Source organism: Jaculus jaculus, chromosome 6 (assembly GCF_020740685.1).
Source record: "Jaculus jaculus isolate mJacJac1 chromosome 6, mJacJac1.mat.Y.cur, whole genome shotgun sequence".
In the NCBI taxonomy this organism is placed as follows: Eukaryota; Metazoa; Chordata; class Mammalia; order Rodentia; family Dipodidae; genus Jaculus; species Jaculus jaculus.
The window spans coordinates 29,997,727-30,017,662 of NC_059107.1; the positions used below are offsets into that span (position 1 = coordinate 29,997,727).

At 47.8% G+C, this 19,936-nt stretch overlaps 1 protein-coding gene across 1 annotated transcript in view; it reads right to left on the bottom strand.

Annotated features, from left to right (window-relative positions):
• Positions 1-10,405: 10,405 nt before the first annotated feature.
• Ergic1 (endoplasmic reticulum-golgi intermediate compartment 1) overlaps positions 10,406-19,936 on the bottom strand; it is a 115,911-nt gene continuing 106,380 nt past the window's right edge. The window contains exon 10 of the mRNA XM_004665019.3: positions 10,406-12,294. Coding sequence (XP_004665076.1) covers positions 12,187-12,294 — 108 coding nt within the window. The 3' untranslated portion in view covers positions 10,406-12,186. The remainder of the gene's footprint in view (positions 12,295-19,936) is intronic.

The following is a 19,936-nucleotide window of genomic DNA, read 5'->3' on the forward strand; positions in this document are numbered from 1 at the left end:
TGGCAAAAGGAAGTCCATGCTACTGTCATCTAGGGGGCAGAGGCCGGGGATAGCGCTAAACGTTCTACAATGTACAAGACAGCTCACCACAATTACCTGGGCCAAGATGTCAGCAGTGCTGAGGCTAAAAAACCCCCCACAGAATATGAGCCGTGTCATAGCAGGGGCTTCATTACTTTGAGGTGCAGGATTATGGGTCCAGAGTGGGATTAAATTCCATAAAGATGCAGGAGACCTCAGGCCTGTGGACTCCCAACTTTTGGGTCCTTATCCAAGGTATCAAAGAATGAAAACGTGGACTCAGAGAAGGGTAAATTATGAATTATAATGTTTATTTTAAGCTTTAGGATCCAGAGGGAAAGCAGAAAGACCCAAGCCAATCTTCCCCCAGTCTGGCTGGAGATGGGGAGGGAGATGGAGAAAATCTCCCTCACATAGGGAAAAGTCTGGACACACACACACACACGTATGTGTATGCACATGGAAAGCAAAGCATTAGAGCCCAAGTCAAAAGATCCCCTTGGGCTGGAGAGGGCTTAGTGGTTAAGGTGCTTGCCTGCAAAGCCTAAGGACTCATGTTCCACTCTCCAGATCCCACATAAACCAGATGCACAAAGGTAAAGCAAGTGCAAGGTTGCACATTCCCACTAGGTGCACAAACATCTGGAGTTCGATTTCAGTGGCTGAGGCCCTGTCTCACAAATTCTCTCTCTGTCTTTCTCGTGCACTCTCTAAAAAAAATAAATAAATAAAAAAGAGATTCCCCTCACATAGAGGGTTAGGAAAGACTTAGAGATAGTAAAGGGCTCAGAGCTTAAAGAGAGATCACACGCATAGCAAAGCAAAAAGGCATCCAAGGGGCCTGGAAAGATGGCTTAGCAGTTAGGGCACTTGCCTACAAAGCCTAAGGACCCAAGTTCAATTCCTCAGTACCTACATAAGCCAGATGTACATAGTGGAGCATGCTTCTGGAGTTCATTTACAGTGGCTAGAGGCACTAGTGCACCCATTCTCTCTCTCTCTCTCCCTCCCTCCCTCTAATAAATAAAAATTAAAACAAGCATCCCAAAACAAAATACATGTAGAAAGCAAGGAGGGAAACTTCCAGGCAAAAAGAAATCCTACACTTTCAAGCCTGGCTGGGAAGGGGGACAGCTTACCAAAGCAAGGACCAGGAGAGTCAGGCAACAGGAGGATGAGGAGGGCTTTACAGCCACGTGCCAAGCCTGCTTATGGGTTAAACATCCAATTAGGATGAGTCTCATCATCAGACTCAAGTACATAGGGAGTTACCTTGTTGGTTGGTGGATTCAAGAGGCTGCCTCAGGAGGGGCCAGCCCACCCAGGTGTGCTAAGCTGCTTCTAGAAAAGCACTTTGGGGCTGGAGAAATGGCTTAGCAGTTAAGGCGTTTGCCTGTGATGCCTAAGGACCTCAGTTTGATTCCCCAGGACCCACATAAGCCAGATGCACAAGGGGTCGCCTGTGTCTGGAGTTCATTTGCAGTGGCTGGAAGCCCTGGCGTGCTCATTCTCTTTCTCTCTCTCAAATAAATAAAGGTTCTGAAGGAGGCACATACATCCACATTTGGAAGGCAAAGACATAAGAACCAGAAGATCCTCTTCACATAGACACCAAAGTATTAAGACAGTGAAGGGTTAGGCATGGTAGCGCCCGCCTTTAATCCCAGCACTTGGGAGGCAGAGGTGGGAGGATTGCCGTGAGTTTGAGGCCACCAAGAGACTTCGTAGTGAATTCCAGGTCAGTCTGGGCTAGAGTGAAACCCTACCTTGAAAAACAAAAACAAAAAGAAGAAAAAGGAATAGTATAGGACTCAGCAAAGAAAAATCATACATGTTATAAAGCAAGAATGCATCCCCGACACATGTAGAAGACAAACAAGAAAATACGCAGGCAGAAGGAAATGTATTTTCCCGGAGAGAGGGAGAGGGACTGACTTACACTCTGGTGTTCAGGCAAAATCCCATGAAGGAGAGCACTTATATTCAGCTCCTTTACAGGGATCGGACATCCATGTAGGGTGACCCTTCTTATGAGACTCAGGTGCGTAAGGAGAGACCTGACTGGTCCATGGACTCAAGGGGCTAAGAAGGGGTCGGCCCACCCAGTATGAGGAGCTGAGGCAGAAGCAGGGGAGTGATGCTTGTAGCATCTTCCATGAGACTAGATCAGATACCAGTCCTAGACCTGCCAGGGCAGGCTGGGTGGCAACTCCTTGTTCTCTTTGGGCCTCTGTTACTGTCTGATTGGCTATAGAAAGCTACCTTGCTCCTGTTTTCCCTTCCAAAACCTTCTGCTTCTCCGTTCTCCGTGCCACATCTATGTCCATTACATGACTCACCGCATTCAACTGAGAGATACCCAAGCTTTACACAATAGAGCCCTTTCCCTTGCAAAGGTCTGACTCAAGGCACCATGTTGGATGCCTGGCAAACTAAAAGCCAAGGGGTTATAGTAAAAGGCAGATTTCTGCTTCCCTGGTGTATTACTTTAGTACTATTATCAAACAACTGACTATTCTAAAGCAGGACAGGCAGACTGGAGTGGCTCTGGATCCACCTCTGGTCTAGCACTTCTGCACAAGACTGACTTGCAGCTGGGCATGGTGGCGCATGCCTTTAACCCCAGCACTTGTGAGGCAGAGGTAGGAGGATCACCATGAGTTCTACAGAATGAGTTCTAGGTGAGCTTGGGCTAGAATGAGACACTACCTCAAAAAACAAGAATAAACAAAAAGCCGGGTGTGATGGCACACATCTTTAACCCCAGCACTTGGGAGGCAGAGGTAAGAGGATCACCATGAGTTCGAGATCACCCTGAGACTGGGGTGAGACCTGTGGTGGTTTGATTCAGGTGTGCCCCATAAACTTAGGTGTTCTGAATGCTAGGTTCCCAGCTGATGGAGATTTGGGAATTAACGCCTCCTGGAGGGAGTGTATTGTTGGGGGCTGGCTTATGGGTATTAAAGCCAGTTTTCCCTTGCCAGTGTTTGGCACACCCTCCTGTTGCTGTAGTCCACCTTATGATGGCCAGGGGGTGATGTCTACCCTCTGCTCATGCCATCGTTTTTCCCTGCCTTCGTGGAGCTTCCCCTCGAGCCTATAAGCCAAAATAAATCTCTTTTTCCCAGAAGCTGCTCTTGGTTGGGTGATTTCTACCAGCAATGTGAACCGGACTGCAACAAGACCCTACCTCAAAAAATACACAAAAAAACCCTAAAAGACTGACTTGCTAGAGTCTTGAGGTCATATGAGCCTGTGACTCCTCTAGGGTCTAGATACAAAAGGTGTTAATCATGCACAGGGTGCGGCTGAACACCATGTCCATGGGTTAACTAGAGCCTGAGGAAGAGGAGCCTTCATACACCTGGACCTCGCCGTCCTTACAGATGGGCTTGGACCAAACGTGCTTCTATCTCAGCTCCTTGGAGAATGGGGAAGACATGACCCTCCTGCACACGTGAATATTTATACGGCATTTGCAGTTTTTGCTGTGGTCCAAGGTCACAGAGCGGTTGAATTTATGGTGGCCATCTACAAAGGGGGGGGGCATAGGAGACACGGACGTGTACCAATGAGGCACATAGGCTTCTCCACTCAGGACATTCCTCCCCAACCCTGAACAAGTGCTTTAAGAGAAGAGGCCTGGGGCTGGAGAGATGGCTAAGCAGTTTAAGACACTTGTCTGTATAGCCTAAGGACCTGGGTTCAATTCCCCAGTACCCATATAAAGCCAGATGCACAAAATGGCTCATGCTTCTGGAGTTTGCAGCAGCTGGAAGGCCCTGTCGCATCCATTCGTTCTTTCTTTTTCCCTTTGCAAAGAAATAAAATATTTTATATATGTATATTATATATAATAAATATTATAAATAAATAAAATATTATATATGTATATGTACATATATATAGAGAGAGAGAGAGAAGAGGGCTCAGAGGTGACTGGGGGAGAAGGACAGGGGATGTGAGTGGTCTGGATGTTACACTGCACACCTGACCAAAGAGGTGGCTCAGGGAGGAAGTGTGGCATTTGGGTCTGGAGGATGACGGGGAGGAATGTTCTGGCTGGAGAACATATGACTGGGCATCACATGCCCACGTTCTTACCCAGTGCAGTCTCCAGAGGTGCATGTGCAGGGCTGGAAGTGAGGTGGGTCCTTTTTTTGGTGCGGGCACAAGTACAGAAAGATACCAGTTACTAGTGTCAGGATCTTGTGGGAAAGCAGCAGAACAGTGTCCCTCCGGCTTGGATTGGGTCACTTGGCTGTATATTGTTCAAGTGTTTTACGTACCATAGCACTCCTTCCAAATGACATCTGCTGACTGGCTTCTTTCAGAATTACCAAGAAGTTTAAAATACAAACATTTTAGCCCCAATTCTTTAAAATCACACAGTGGAAGGTTGCTATTAAATCTAAATGATTGAACTTAATTTACTGGTGCTGGGATTGAATCCAGGCGTCACATATATTAAGCACATATTCTACCACTGAATTACAACCCTAGCCCTTCAATCTGATTTTTTTTGTTTGTTTGTTTGTTTTTAAGGAAGGGTCTCACTGTAGCCCAGGCTGACCTAGAATTCACTATGTAGTGTCAAGGCCTTAAACTCATGACAATCCTCCTACCTCTGTCTCCCAAGTGCTGAGGTTAAAGGTGTGCGCCACCACGTCTGGCTCTTCAAATCTGGATTTTTATTTATTTATTTTTATTTTTTCAAGGTGGGGTCTCACTCTAGCCCAGGCTGACCTGGAATTCACTATGTAGTCTCAAGCTGGCCTTGAACTCACAGTGAACCTCCAGAGTGCTGGGGTTAAAGGTGTGTGCCTCCACGCCCACTCTTCAAACCTGTTATATATATATATATATATAACACATATTTATTTATCTCTTATATTTATTTATTTGACAGAGAAAGGAGAGAGAGAGTGAGAGAATGGGCGCTCCAAGGCCTCCAGCCACTGCAAACGAACTCCAGACGCGTGCGCCCCCTTGTGCATCCGGCTAAAGTGGGTCCTGGGGAATAGAATCTGGGTCCTCTGGCCTTGCAGGCAAATGCCTTAACTACTAAGCCATCCCTCCAGCCCTAAATCTGAAATTTTAAAAAGCACTCTCTCTCCTCACAAAGATATTAAAGGGTACCAGTGTTCAGTATTTGCTTTGAATCAAACACCTGGCCTTGCACCCCTCACCAACTCTCCCTCTCCAACCTTCTTTAGCTCTGGGTGTGCAGAGTCACTTGTTGGCAAGTGCTTGGACCTTGGGAAACTGCCTACATGATTTGGAGTGTTTGCTCATCTGTAAAATGGGTATGATCTTCACAGGTGCTTCAGGGCTGTGAGGATGAAATGGAGTGTTTAGAATATAGCCTGGCACATAGCATGCACTTACAGTCAGACATTCCTGATAAAGCTGAGGCCTGGGCTGGAGAGATGACTCAGAGGTTAAGGCACTTGACTGCAAAGCCAAAAGGACCTAGGTTTGATTCTCCAGGACACATGTAAGCCAGATGCATAAGATGGCACATGTGTCTTGAGTTCATTTGCAGTGGCTGAAGGCCCTGCAGTGTCCCATTTTCTCTCTCTCTCTCTTTTTACTTTCTCTCTCAAATAAATAAAAATTTTATAAAAGAGCTGAAGCCAGGTGTGGTGGCACATGCCTTTAATCCCAGCACTCAGGAGGCAGAGGTAGGAGTATCACCATGAATTAGAGACCACCCTGAGACTACATAGTGAATTCCAGGTCAGCCTGGACTAGAGCGGAAGACCCTACCTGGAAAAACAAAACAAAACAAAAATAATAAATAGAAATTTTAAAAAGTGCTGAGGCTTTGTGTATGGTTGGCTCTAGGACAACCTGAAGGACAGCCCTCGTTTTGATTAGTACTCACAATCAGACTTAATTTTTTAAAATGTTTATTTAAAGAGATTCTCTCTCTCTCCCTCTTTCTCTGTCAAATAAATAAATAACTATAATTTTTAAAGGGGCTGAAGGGATGGTTTAGCAGTTAAGGTGTTTGCCTGCAAAGCTAAAAGTTCTATTCCCCAGGATCCCCGTCAGCCAGATGCACAAGGGGCACACACATCTGGAGTTCGTTTGCAGAGGCTGAGGGCCCTGGTGCGCCCATTGTCTCTCTCTATTTCTCTGTCAAATAAATAAATGAATAAAAATAAAATATTAAAAGAGAGAGAGGCAGGGAGAGAGAGAGAGGGAGAGAGTATGGGCCCACCGCAGCTTCCTGCCACTCCTGATGCATGCACCACTTTGTGCATCCGGCTTTACGTGGGTACCGGTGAGTCGAACTCGGGTCGTTAGGCTTTGCCGGCAAGCGTCTTAACCGCTGAGCCATCTCTCCAGCCCGCAATCAGGCTTTTGTTATATTAGGGACTGACTCTAGGGCCGCATGCATGTGGCCATCGCTCTACCCCTGAGCCATGTCCCCCGAGAGCTCAGACGTCCGTCGCTCATCCCGATGACGCAGAGCTGTTCGCTTTCTGTATTCGATGGAAACAGAAGTCCTGCACCGCCCTGGCGGGAGTGGGGGACGCGTTACTCGGACCTTTGTTAATAGCCACAGCTCTGGAAAAGTACCACCTCGGGGTCTGAGAGCAGCAGCCGCGGGTGCCAGTCTCCCTAGGCCCCGCCCTCTCCAGCACGCCCGCCCCCCTCGGCGCCCTCTGTCCTCCCCCGCCCACCCCGCCTGCAGGAAGGGTGCTGGAAGCGCGGGCGCCACCTGCAGGCTCATCAGATTGCAACACCCTGCGCTAGCCCTGGGCATCCAGTCTCCTTCCGGGCAGCGCCTGCGCGATGCAGGAGCTACCCACCATATGAGAGGAGGGCCCCCTCTGGGCACCCTGGCAGCTTGAAGGGAGGAACAGGGTTTCAACCTTGGGACTCAAAGGGCTCATTCTGTGCAAGATATTATTCGTTCATGACCTTGCCCTTAAATCCATCCATTCACTCTACCTTTACCTAACGCTTTCTTTGTGCCATCCGTGAGATTGGGGTGCTCACTTGGGGGGCCCTAGGACGCAGAAAGAATGTCGTGAACGTCTTCAGGCTGGCCCTGTGCACTCTCCCACGTGGTGGAGAAATTGTTAAACACCAGTATTAACTTAAAAAAATTCATTATTTATGGTGGTGGGGGTGGGGGGAGAGAATGGGCAAGCCAGGGCTTCCAGCCACTGCAAATGAACCGCACATGCATGTACCACCATGTGCATCTGGTTTACGTGGGTTCTGGGAAATAAAACCTGGGTCTTTAGGCTTCGTAGGCAAGCACCATCTCCCCAGCTCTGTTTTTTTTTTTTTTTAAGGCAAGGTCTCACTTGGCACTCACTCTGTAGCCTAGGCTGACCTGGAACTCAGCCATCCTCCTACCTCAGTCTCCCGGAGTGGTGTGGCTAAAGGCATGGGACACCATGCCCGGTTTAAGGTCAGTGCTGACCAGAACTCTGTGAAAATGTTCTGTTCTGATCTCTATTCTAGAAGCCTCTGCAATCAGTGTTGGACAATCCTGGAGGAAGGTGTCACCTGGTTGTCTGTAATTCCAGCTGTTTGGGCAATAGTGATTGAAGTGCCACGCGTTGTCTGTGTGCCCAGGCTGCAAGGGTTAGGTGGTGGAGGCTGGTGGCATGAATGTGTGCCTAGAAGGTCCTTCTCAGAGCATCCCACCTATGCCCGACTCCAGAGCTTCGTCTGCTCATACGTTCATAGACTCCTCCGTTCATGATTTCTTTCCTTGCACATTGACTTATTAGCTCACTCATCTGTTCATTTCTGCAACTCATTCATTTGCTCTTTATTTTGTATCTGCATGAAGGCATGTACAAAGCTTGCCAAGAGATTTGAGGACTCTAGCACTAAGCGGTATTCCCAGTCTCTCATAGGTTTTTTTGTTGTTTTTTGAGACAAGGTCTCACTCTTAGCCCAGGCTGACCTGCAGCTCACTCTATAGTCCAGGATAGCCTGGAACTCATAGCAATCCTCCTGCATCAGCCATTTCAGTGCTAGCTTTATCCTGGAACCATGTCTGGTTCTCACAAGTTAAGGGGAGAAAAAGAAAGCCCCTTTTACTCTGATCCCCTAACGCATCTGCAGTTTCCTTTTTAAACTTACACTTATTTGCAGAGGGGGGAAGAGAAAGAAAATAGACGTGCAGCCCCTGCAAATGAACTCCAGATGCATGTGCTACCAACTGCTTTATGTGGGTACTGGAGAACTGAACCCAGTCCATCAGGTGTTGCCAGCAAGCTCCTTAATGGCCAGGACATTTCTTCAGCCCATTTCCTGCCCCCCTCTGTGTTTTTTCGAAGTAGGGTCTTGCTGTAGACCAGGCTGACCTGGAATTCACTGTGTAGTCTCAAGGTGGCCTTAAACTCATGGCGACCCTCCTACCTCTGTCTGCCTCCCAAGTGCTGGGATTAAAGGTGTGTGCCACCATGCAGGACTCAGCTTTCTTTTTTCTTTTCTTTCCTCTTCTCTTCTCCTTTCCTTTCCTTTCTTTTCTCCCCTCCCTTCCCTTCCTTCCTCCCCCCCCCCTTTTTTTAAAGGTATGGTTTACTCTAGCTCAGGCTGACCTGGTTCACTATTTAGTCTCAGGGTGGCCTCGAATTTATAGCAATCCTCCTACCTCTGCCTCCCAAGCGCTGGGATTAAAGGCATGCGCCATCACACCCGGCTCAGTTTTCTTTTGACGGACTGAGGCAGAACCACACAATTCCTCACAACGCTAGAGTCCAGCAAACCTGGGTTCGAATTCCAGCTGCACCACCTGCTGGCTGAGTGAGGAGGATGTTATCAACTCTGTTGACTTCCTGGCATGCAGGGAATGCCCAGTCCTTCCAAGGATGGGTCAGAATAACATGCATGAGCTCATCCCTACAGAAATGACAGAAGACAACTGCTGACAGGGAATGTTCTCCACATAAATCTCCCCTCATATTTCTGCACTGCTGTGTCTATCTGCCATGGCAACTGATGAAGTTTGTGGAATTAATGACCAGAACTTTGTTTTGATGCTGGGGATTGAACCTGGGGTGCCATGCATAAAGGACATGTTCTAACTCTGAGCCACACTTTCAACCCCCAAACTAGTTTCTTAAGACAGGAGCAGACCTCTAATGGCCTGCCATATTGTTTCTGGCAATAATAATAAACTTACTGTGACTTACAGGAAGAAAAACTGACCACATGTCCTTGTTTTGAGCCCTTAACGTTATATCCTATTTCTTCTCTGGCATCATCTTGTGATACCTACCTGGAGAGATCTGAATGTAAAATGTCCCTCTAGCCTCATGTGCTTGTGATTAAGCCTCACACTAAATCCCCAGCCAGTAGAGTTTGGGAGGTACAGCCTTGCTGGAGGAGGTGTGTCACTGAGGGTAAGTCTTGGGATTTAGTTCTTTATCTATTTTTATTAGTTTTTTATATAGGGTCTCACTGTAGCCCAGGCTGACCTGGAATTCACTATGTAGTTTCAGGGTAGCCTTGAACTCACAATCCTCCTACCTCTGCCTCCCAAGTGCTGGGATTAAAGGCATACGCCACCACGCCTGGCTCTATTTATCTATTTATTTGCAATCAGAGAAAAATAGAAGACAAGACAGAATGGGTGTGCTAGGGCATTTAGCCACTGCAAATAAACTCCAGATGCATGCACCTTTTTGTGCACTTGGCTTTACGTGAATAGAGGGGAATCGAACCTAGGTTGTTAGGCTTTGCAGGCAAGTGCCTTAACCACTGAGCAGTCTCTTGGGATTTTATAATCCAGGCCCCCTTGACAGTGCCAGGGCAGTCACTCTTGCTGCTGATGTGACAAGACGTAATGCCTGCCATGATGAAACTTCTGCTTAAAACTCAGCCTGAAATAAAACTGCTTCTGCTTGGGTGTTTTGTCCTGGCCCTGAGATGGTAACCCCAACAAAGTAAAGGCCAGTGCCTAAGTACAAATGGGAGAGACAATAAAGATTCTTTTGTTTTTGGTAAAAATCTTCAACACAACGAGGGTCTTACAAGTGTCTGGACTGTCAGTGTACATGGTGGAGTTGCCTCAACTGTGGATCTTTGATGACAAAACAGGATTCTCTCATCCCAGTAATCAATACTTGGAGTTAAGGTGCCAATGATTAAACGTGGTAACAAAAAAGCCCCTTTTCTAAAGCCTGTCCCAGCTCTGTATAGACGTGATCTTGCCAAGACAAAACAAACTGAAATTTCTTGAAGGTCAGAGCTAACAGCTAAGTAGCCTACATGGTTCTTAGTTCTCAATGGATTTTTTTTTTCAATACTTTCAACTTCTGTCCTCGAAAATTACATTTCATTCTCACTGTGGTTCTAACCTCCAGGCTATGCAGCCACAAACAGCAGAAAGAAGCACAGAAAAAACTTCCAAAAATCAGACTTTTAATAATCTATTTGAACCCAATGCGTGGGGAAAGAACTAAAAACATATTTTTCCCTCAATATTTTGTTTACAAGAATATCAGGTCAGAGGTGTCTCTTCCATGGGAAACTGACATCTCCAGTGTCCTCAGAGTATTTTTTTTAAAATGCATCAAAGTGGAATTACAACTCATGTGCACGCCACATATGCCCTGTCCCTCCCTGCCCCGCCCTCCACAAGTGCCCATATTCACTCGCCAAGCTGTAACTGGGGAACAGAATGTTTTAAAAAAAAATCCACCCAAGTGGCTACAGATTATCAGAAATAACCAGAGGCAGTTTACGTACACAACATCATTCAACGCATAGGCGAAAGGGGAAGCTTTGCTAACTGGAACTCAGAGCTCCCAAATGACAGGGACTTGAGCTATCTATCTATCCATTGAGATCATTAAGAAAAACAATCCCTCTCCTGAAAGTCCCCCTCAATACAAAAGTATGCAAACAGTCTTGATATAAATTGGACACAGGCAAGTGGCCCTGTCCCTGGGACACAAGGGCATAGCTAAAATTCCCTGGGTGGAATTCATGCCTGGATCATGGCTCTCTCTCTCAGGATGAAAAGGGAATGGAGGAAGTGGGAAAGGACCCGCCTTAGGAGCAAGTGGGAGACATTGGAGGAGCCCCCAGGGGGGCTGGGAATGACTCGGTATGCACTCAAGTCAATAGAGGAACTCAATGGCAGGGCAAGCCCCCAGCTGGGCTGCAGAGGCTGGAAATTCTTGGCACACAAGTCCCCCTCCAAGAGCCTGCACCCAAAGAGGAGAAGTGTCGGCCCCCTTTGCTTCCCCCAGCTAAGGCCCTGGGACCCATGGTGGCTGTCTGAGAGAGGCCAAGGCATGGTGGTGTTGCAAGGAAGGCTGCTTGCCACCTGAACGTAAGTGCACGGATTGTGTCGATGTGGTCCTACAAGGTTGACTTCTCAGTCACACAGTCCCACCCCTGGCCACTGCAGAGTGTAGCCACGGTGGGGGAGGGGGACTTGGCAGTGGGGACCAACCCCTTCACCAAGAGATGCTGTTGCCACACAGCCCAGTGGCCGAGGCACATTGGTGCGGGATTCAGAGGAACAAGGACAACAGAGGAAGGGGCACCGGGGACCTGCGTCACGACTGGTGGGCGGATCCGAGTCGCTACCAAGCAACGCCACGTCTGTTTCTTGTTAGACCAAGGCAGGAGCAGCGACAAAAGATAAGAAGTTTGGGCTCTAGGCTCAAGAAGGACGGGGTAGAATTGAGTTTCAGCTATAGTGCCCAAACCAGGGGCTCGACTGGAAATTACCATCCTGGGCTAAGAGCACCAGGCAGCAATGATCTTTGGGGAGCCTGATCCCAAGGCTGAAAGGCCAGGCTAAGTACCTGGGAGGAAAACAAGCAGGTAGTGTGTCCAAACAGTCGGGGTGGGAGATTGTCAAAGCCTGGCTGGGAACTGGTCCCTGGGCTTTTTTTTTCCCCTAAGAGAAAAGGGACAGCAGCTTCCCAGGAGGGGGCCCCAACATCCTTTTTGCCTGACCCTGGTCTTGACTCTGCAGGAAAAGGAACAGCACAACTTCAGGCGGTGTAATTTATCAAAAACCAAACGTGGGGAAAGAGGTAGCTGTGAAATCTTGAGCCACCCCTCACACACCCTTGCACACCGGACCAGAAAGAGGGCAGAAGGAGACAGGGTGCTGGAGGCAGGGCTAGCAGTGTCCCCGGGCACTGGACCACTGGGTCAGGTGGGATGTCAATGCATCTTGCCCAGTTGGATCTTCTTCCAGGCCTCGGAGGCTGTGAAGATGCAGGAGTCCAGGATGCCGGCGACGGTGAAGGTCCCACCAATGATGGCACAGATCTAGAGGAGGCAGGGAGAGGGGTAGGTGTGTGTCAGACGTGAAACATCAGACTCGCCCCCTCCAGCATGTGCAGACACGATACTCAGTGTGCTTGCCATCTGGTCACCAACAGAGTCCAGAATGTACCCAGGGCTCAAAGGAAACCACTTGTTGGATATGGACTGAATAATGAGAAAAACCAGTGATCAGTAACACCAGCTCCTTTAACTTCCATTCGAAATCAGAATGAGGACCCACTCAGGGTTCTCATCATTAGTCTTCATTAGACTCCTGTTTTTTTTTTTTTAATTTATTTATTTGAGAGCGATACACAGAGAGAAAGACAGATAGAGGGAGAGAGAGAGAATGGGCGCGCCAGGGCTTCCAGCCTCTGCAAACGAACTCCAGACGCATGCGCCCCCCTGTGCATCTGGCTAACGTGGGACCTGGGGAACCGAGCCTCGAACCGGGGTCCCTAGGCTTCACAGGCAAGCACCTAACCGCCAAGCCATCTCTCCAGCCCAGACTCCTGTTTTTTGATTATTTTTTCTTATTGTCAAGGCAGGGTCTCACTCTAGTTCAGGCTGACCTAGAATTCATGCTTAGTTCCAGACAGACCTCAAACTCACAGAGATCCTCCTACTTCTGCCTCCTCAGTGCTGGGATTAAAGGCATGTGCCACCACACCAGGCTAGACACTCCCTGTACTTTTTTTTTTTTTTTTTTTTGGTTTTTCGAGGTAGGGTCTCACTCTAGCCCAGGCTGACCTGGAATTCACTATGTAGTCTCAGGGTGGCCTCAAACTCATGGCGATCCTCCTACCTCTGCCTCCCAAGTGTTGGGATTAAAGGCATGCACCACCACGCCTGGTTTACCAGCACTTTTTAAAGTTGAGAACTTTATTGTATGAGCATGTTACAAATTGGTCCTATTCCCATCAGGTTATACTCTTGTGTTTTCTCTCCCCTGACCCATTCCACTCAAGGCCCTTCTCGGGGGGGGGGGTATCAGTAATTACTGGGGGTCATGAATACACCAGTCAGTCTCTGTGTGGGGGGACAATGGCTTAGAGTACATACTCCCACTCCGTGGCTCTTACATTGTTTTCTGCCCCCTCTTCTGCAAAATTCTCTCAGCCTTGGAGGGTGTGTTATAAGTCTCCTTCACTGCTGAGCTCTCAGCAGCCACTGATTCTCTGCTTTGAGTCCGCTCAGTGTCTACTGCATCTCCCTGGAGGAAGTTCCCAAGGCTAGCAGTGAGAGCAGCGCTCAGACTCTGCTGTACTGGCCCTGGCAGCTGTGATAGAGATGACTCGGATTAGACCCGGCTCACGTTCAATCAGTAACAGGGTTCCAACGTGAACTCAGATATGTTTTTTCCTTGGAGCCTGAGGCATCGGCTTCTGCTCTCACAGTTTTTTCCACTATTTATGATTCCATTTTCAGAGGAATGGATGGAAGGAACGCTGCAAAGTGATGTCCCTGACCCATGGCCATATGTAACCGGGCCACCCGGGATTTGAACCTGAATCCAAAAGATCCCCGGTGTCCGTCTGCAACTGAGCTCTGCCATGGGCTGACCCAGCAGCAACGGCCTGGATGGCAGAGACCCGGAAACAGAGCGTCCTCTCTCAGCAGCTGCACTGTATCTGTGGCTGGGTAGGAAGCAAACAGTCACACCCACAACCACAAGACGACGGCCAGGGAGAACAGTAAGGGGGTACAGAGGCCTGCGGGGCTGACGAAGCCTCCATCAGGACAAGGTTTCTAGCAGTCTTCCTCATAAGAGGCTGTCCTGTGCATTGGAGGGTGCCATGAGATGCCAGAATTAGACTCTCCCTCTGGTTGTGACAACCAGCCTGTCACTAAACATTAACCAATGTCCCCTGCAAGTCCAAATCACGCTGGCTGAGAATAGCTGTAAGAGGAAAAGGAGGAGGAGGAGGGGAAGGAGGAGCAAGCAGAGGAGAGGGAGAAAGTGGCCTTTCTATCCTTTGCACTTTTATGCAACCCCAACAGAGCAGACAATCTTACCCAGTACCCACCTGGGCTATTACCTCAAAGAACCCTCAGATCAACATTAGCATGTTGATACTATTCTTAATATTGATTTATTTTTAACTTTTTATTGACAACCTCCACACATATACACAATAAAGTATGAACATACCCCCCTTCTGTCTGCCCTCCCTCCTCCCCCCTCTACTGAATCCTTTCTTTCCATTAGCTTGTTCTATTTATTCTGTTTTTTTTTAAATTGTTTTGTTTATTTTTATTTGAGAGCAACAGACTGAGAGAGAAAGAGGCAGAGAGAGAGAGAGAAAGAGGCAGAGAGAGAGAGAGAGAGAGGGAGAGAGGGAGGGAGGGAGGGAGGGAGGGAGGGAGGGAGAGGGAGGAAGAGAGAATGGGCATACCAGGGCCTCCAGCCACTGCAAACGAACGTGCGCCCCCTTGTGCATCTGGCTAACGTGGGTCCTGGGGAATCAAGCCTCGAACCGGGGTCCTTAGGCTTCACAGGCAAATGCTCAACCGCTAAGCCAACTCTCAGCCCTCTATTTATTCTTATATTTATCATAGAGCTAAGGAAACTTACGCTCACAAATTCTGTAGTCTGTATTCTCAGGCTGGCCTTGAATTCCTGGCGATCCTCCTACCTGTGCCTCCCAAGTGCTGGGATTAAAGGCATGCACCACCACGCCCGGCTTAAGCGCAGAGATTCTGAATCAACTGTCCAATGCCAACAAATGGCCAAACTAGGGTTCAATATAAATGTTGGAGGCTACATATGGTGGTTCATGCCTGTAATTCCAGCACTTGGGAAGCTAAAATAGGAGTATTGTCATGAGTTTGTGGCCAGCCTGGGCTACAGAGTGAATTTTCAGTCAGCCTGGGTTAAAGTGAGATAAACAAATGCATGTTGGAGAAGGCTGGGGAGATAGCTCAGTGGGTAAAATGTTTACAATGCAAAGGACACGGGGCTGGAGAGATGGCTCAGCAGTTAAGGAGCTCGCCTTGGAAGCCTAGGGACCTAGGTTCAATTTCCCGGGACCCATGTAAGCCAGATGTGTCTCGACCTGAGTTTAATCCTCAGAGCCCACACAAAAAAGCTGGCCACGGTGGCATGTGCATCTGTAATTCTAGAACTGGGGAGGTGGAGGCAGGTAGATTCCAGGGGCATGCTGGCCAGCCAGGTAGCCTACTTGGCCAGCTAGAAGAGAGACTGTCTAAAAAGAAATGGATTCTGTTCCTGGGAAGTGACACACTCATCTGTACACCCACCAAAAGTAAATATATAAATAGTAAATTTAAAAAAGTGTCCGAGACTGCCTTTTCTTCTTCTTCTTTTTTTTTTTTTTTTTTTTTTTTTTTTTTACAGACAGGCTCTTATGTAGTCCAGGCTGGCATCAAACTTGACATGGAGTGGAGGATGGCCTTAAACTGCTGATCTCTCTGCCTCCATCTCGCAAATGTTAGGATGACAGGCGTGTGCCACTATACCTAGTTATGTCTGTGCTCCTAGCATGACCCCTTCTAGTTTCTTAGACACACCCCACCTAATTGAATCACATACAGTCCTTTTTTTTTTTTTTTTAAAGGTAGGGTCTCACTCTGGTCCAGACTGACCTGATTGACTATGTAGTCACAGGGTGGCCTCAAACTCACAGGAATCCTCCTACCTCTGCCTTCCAAGTGTTGGAATTAAAGGCATGTGCCACCACACCTGGCTCAGTCCTTTTTTAATTTATTTTTTATTTTAAATTTATTTATTTGAGAGCGACAGACACAGAGAGAAAGACAGGTAGAGGGAGAGAGAGAGAGAGAATGGGCGCGCCAGGGCTTCCAGCCCCTGCAAACGAACTCCAGACGCGTGCGCCCCCTTGTGCATGTGGCTAACGTGGGACCTGGGGAACCGAGCCTCGAACCGGGGTCCTTAGGCTTCACAGGCAAGCGCTTAACCACTAAGCCATCTCTCCAGCCCTCAGTCCTTTTTTTAAAAAAAGTTTTATTAACTTATTTGAGAAAGAGAGAGAGAGGGAGGGAGAGAATGAGCGCACAGATAGGCATGTTAGGACTTCCTAGTTCTGCAAACTCAATTCCAGACACATGTGCGACTTTGTGCATTTGGCTTTTTGTGGGTACTAGGGAACTGAACTTAGGCTAGCAGGTTTTGTAAGCAAGAGCCTTTAACGGCTGTGCCTCTCTCCCCAATTCACACACAGTCCTTGACTTATGATGATTTGACTTAGGAAGGTTTAACTTTATTATGATGCAAACATGTGTTCGTACCACCATTCCATTTTCCACATTTGGTACATTCAAGAAATGGCGTGATATATTCTTACACTTCACTGCCAAACAGACCTTGTGTTAGGTGATTTTGCTCAGCTGTAAGTGTTTTAGGCATATTTAAAGGAGGCCAGGTGATGATGGGCAGGTTAGTTGTATCATTCATATATCACATATACATATTACATATATGTAATATTTTATTTATTTATTTGCAGTGAGAGAGAGGGAGGGAGGGAGGAGAGAGAAAGAAAGAGAGAGACAGACAGACTGCCAGGGCTTCTTGCCACTGCAAATGAACTCCAGACACATGTGCCACTTTGTGCATCTGGCTTTATATGTGTACTGGGGAATCGGAACAGGATCATCAAGCTTTGCAATCACTTACTTTTAGCCACTGAACCATCTCATCAGCCCTTCTTTGTGATATGTTTAACTTATGAATGAAACATGGAATTAACTCTGACGTAACTTGAGCAGCACCTAAACTATCAAACTGTTATGTTTTACACATTTATGAATGAGAGAGTGAGAGAAAGAGGCAGACGAGAACAGGGAAGAGGAAGAAAGAGAGAGAGAGATTGAGAGAGAGAATGGGCAGCCAGTGCCTCTAGCCACTGTAAATGAACTCCAGACACATGTGCCACCTTGTGCATCTGGCTTTACATGTGTATTGGGGTTTTAACTCTGGTGGTCCTTTGGCCTTGCAGGCAAGCACCTTAACCGCTGAGCCATCTTTCCAGCCCCCTACACTTTTTTTTTTTTTTTTTAAATATTGGCTACTCCGTCTGTGGATGTCCACCTACTGACATACAGCCTTTGTAAGATTCTGCTGTGATGGTGGAACCTTAACAGATCAACCAGTGCCAAGTGGTGGACAGCCAGGTGACGCAGTGAAGGCAGGAGGGCAGGGCACAGCAAACTGACTTTTTTTTTTTTTAATGGTATTTTCATAAGATGAGCTAAGCAGAGGTTTGCAAGGTCCAAGCCAGACAGAGCAGGTCTGTGTGGATGGCTTGTACGATGAGCAGCTGGCATTCCAGTAATAACAACCCAAGAAACTGGAGCAGTCCCCTAGGGACCAAAGAGGATTGGGGACGCTGGGGGGATTATGATGAAGTGTTTTTAAGCGGGCCAGGCCTCTCCCCGCCAGCCTCCGCATGACGCAGGGCCACTTTTCAGGGAAGATGACGGCAGGGGAGTTGGTTTATTTCTGTACAGTGGATCAGATGAGGAGAGATTTTATACCACAAAATGCTTTTAGAGGTTGGATAGGAAGATAGGAAAATGTGACTTAAGTGCAATGGAGCAAAAAATAAAATATAACCCCTCCCACCTCACACACATCTGTATTCATCCACACATAACTTAGAGCCTGAATGCCTATGACTCACATGCACCTGGCACCCGTCTGAAGCGTTCTTCCCCTGGGCTGGGTAGGGGCAGAGGGAAACAACCAACGCATAGGGGCACACAAGATACCACCTAAGAGGAAACTGAGGACTTGGAGCTTGGAAGCTAAGCAAGGGGCCCAGTCACAGGATGAGTTTCTGTTGGCTTTAAAGCTAAGGGGGACCCTCGACTCCTATGTATCGATGCCACTCAGTTACAGGCAACCCAAAAGTGCCCAAGATCAGATCATTTCAAACTTGAGGCATGCTGTTTCTTTTTCTTATACACAATACCTATAATGTTTAACTTATAAACTAGGTACAGTAAGAGACTAATAATAATAAAATAGGAACCTGCGCGTGGTGGCGCATGCCTTTAATCCCAGCACTCAGGAGGCAGAGGTAGGAGGATCGCTGTGAGTTCGAGGCCAGCCTGAGACACAGTGAATTCCAGGTCAGCCTGGACTAGAGTGAGCCTCTGCCTCAAAAAACCAAAAATAAATAAATAAATAAATAAAAATGAAATTGTTAACTAACAAACTGAGGTAAGTTATTTAAAAGTGAATTATTTTTTCTTTGTATGCTTTGTGGTATGAGCATGAATGTTCGTATGTGTGTCCATATGCGTGCGTGTGTTCATGGGTGTGCGTACATAAGCCAGATGCTGATGTCCGGTGTCTTCCTTGATGGCTCTCCTCCTTGCTGAGGCAGAGTCTGTCACTTGAGCCCAGAGCTTATTGCTATGGCTCATCTAGGTGGCCAGCTGGCCCAGGGGTTCCCCGCATTCTGCCCCCGCCCACATGGTGGGATTACAGGTGGGCTGGGGATCAGAACTCAGGTCCTCACACTTGGACATCAAGGGCTACCGCATGAGCCCTCTCCCTAACTCCTGAACCATTTGTTTCTGAAGATGTCCTTGCAGTATTTTTGGACGGTAGTTGACTGTGGGTAACTGAAACCATTAAAAGCAGACTCGGGAATAAGAAGGGACTGCAGGAGGGCTGCAGAGATGGCTCCGTGGTTAAGTGGCTTGATTCCCCGAGTATCCGCATAGAGCCAGATGCACAAGGTGGCACATGCATCTGGAGTTCATTAGCAGCAGCTAGAGGGTCCGGTGTACCCATTCTCTCTCTGTGTCCCATCGCTTGCAAATAAGCAAATAAAATATTAAATAAAAGAAGAAACCGCAGGATTTCGTTCATATCCTACACAGAAACTGGAATGAGGAGAGGTGGCCCCCGGGGCTGGAGGTTGTGGAGTCTCCTGCAGTTGATATATGGACGGACATAACATCCACCAGCACCAGGCATCACACCTCCCTGGGACTCAGAGGGGAAACTGTCAGTCATGACCATCCCCTGTCCTGAAGTCAGGACCCTATTGTCTGAAATGGGGAGAAGCGAAGCCACAGTGGCACATGGTGCAAAACGGCCCTTGGAGTCCAGCTGCACACAGGGCACCGGGAATACAGTCTTCGTCAATGATGATGTCTTAGGCAACATGGGCTGGGGGAGGGGGCGGTGACGATCACACCAGGGAGGATGAGGTTAGAGGAATGATGGCGGGGAACAGTCTGTGGATAGGGCATTGGCAAAAGGGAACATGGTCGCTGAGCATCACCTTGACCTGCAGAGAGGGGCTCAAGAGCAACATAAACCAGTAAGAATGGAGATAAAGCAGATGGCAGCCACGATACTGATAATCAAAGAAGAAGAAACTTGTTACGTACTTAGGGAAGGGACCTGGGAAAGTGGCAGTTTTGTGTTTTGTCTTTGCTTTGGGAACGTAATGGTTAAAGTAGATGTTAAGGTTAATATTATTTATTTGTGTGTATGTGTGTGTGCGTGAGAGAGAGAAAGAGAGAGAGGGGGGGGGGGAAGGAAGGAAGAAAGAAAGTATGGGCACACCAGAGCTTCTTGCTGCTGCAAACTTAAGTCTTGGGCCTCCCACATGCCAAGCAAGTTTTCTGAGAGCTACACCCCAGC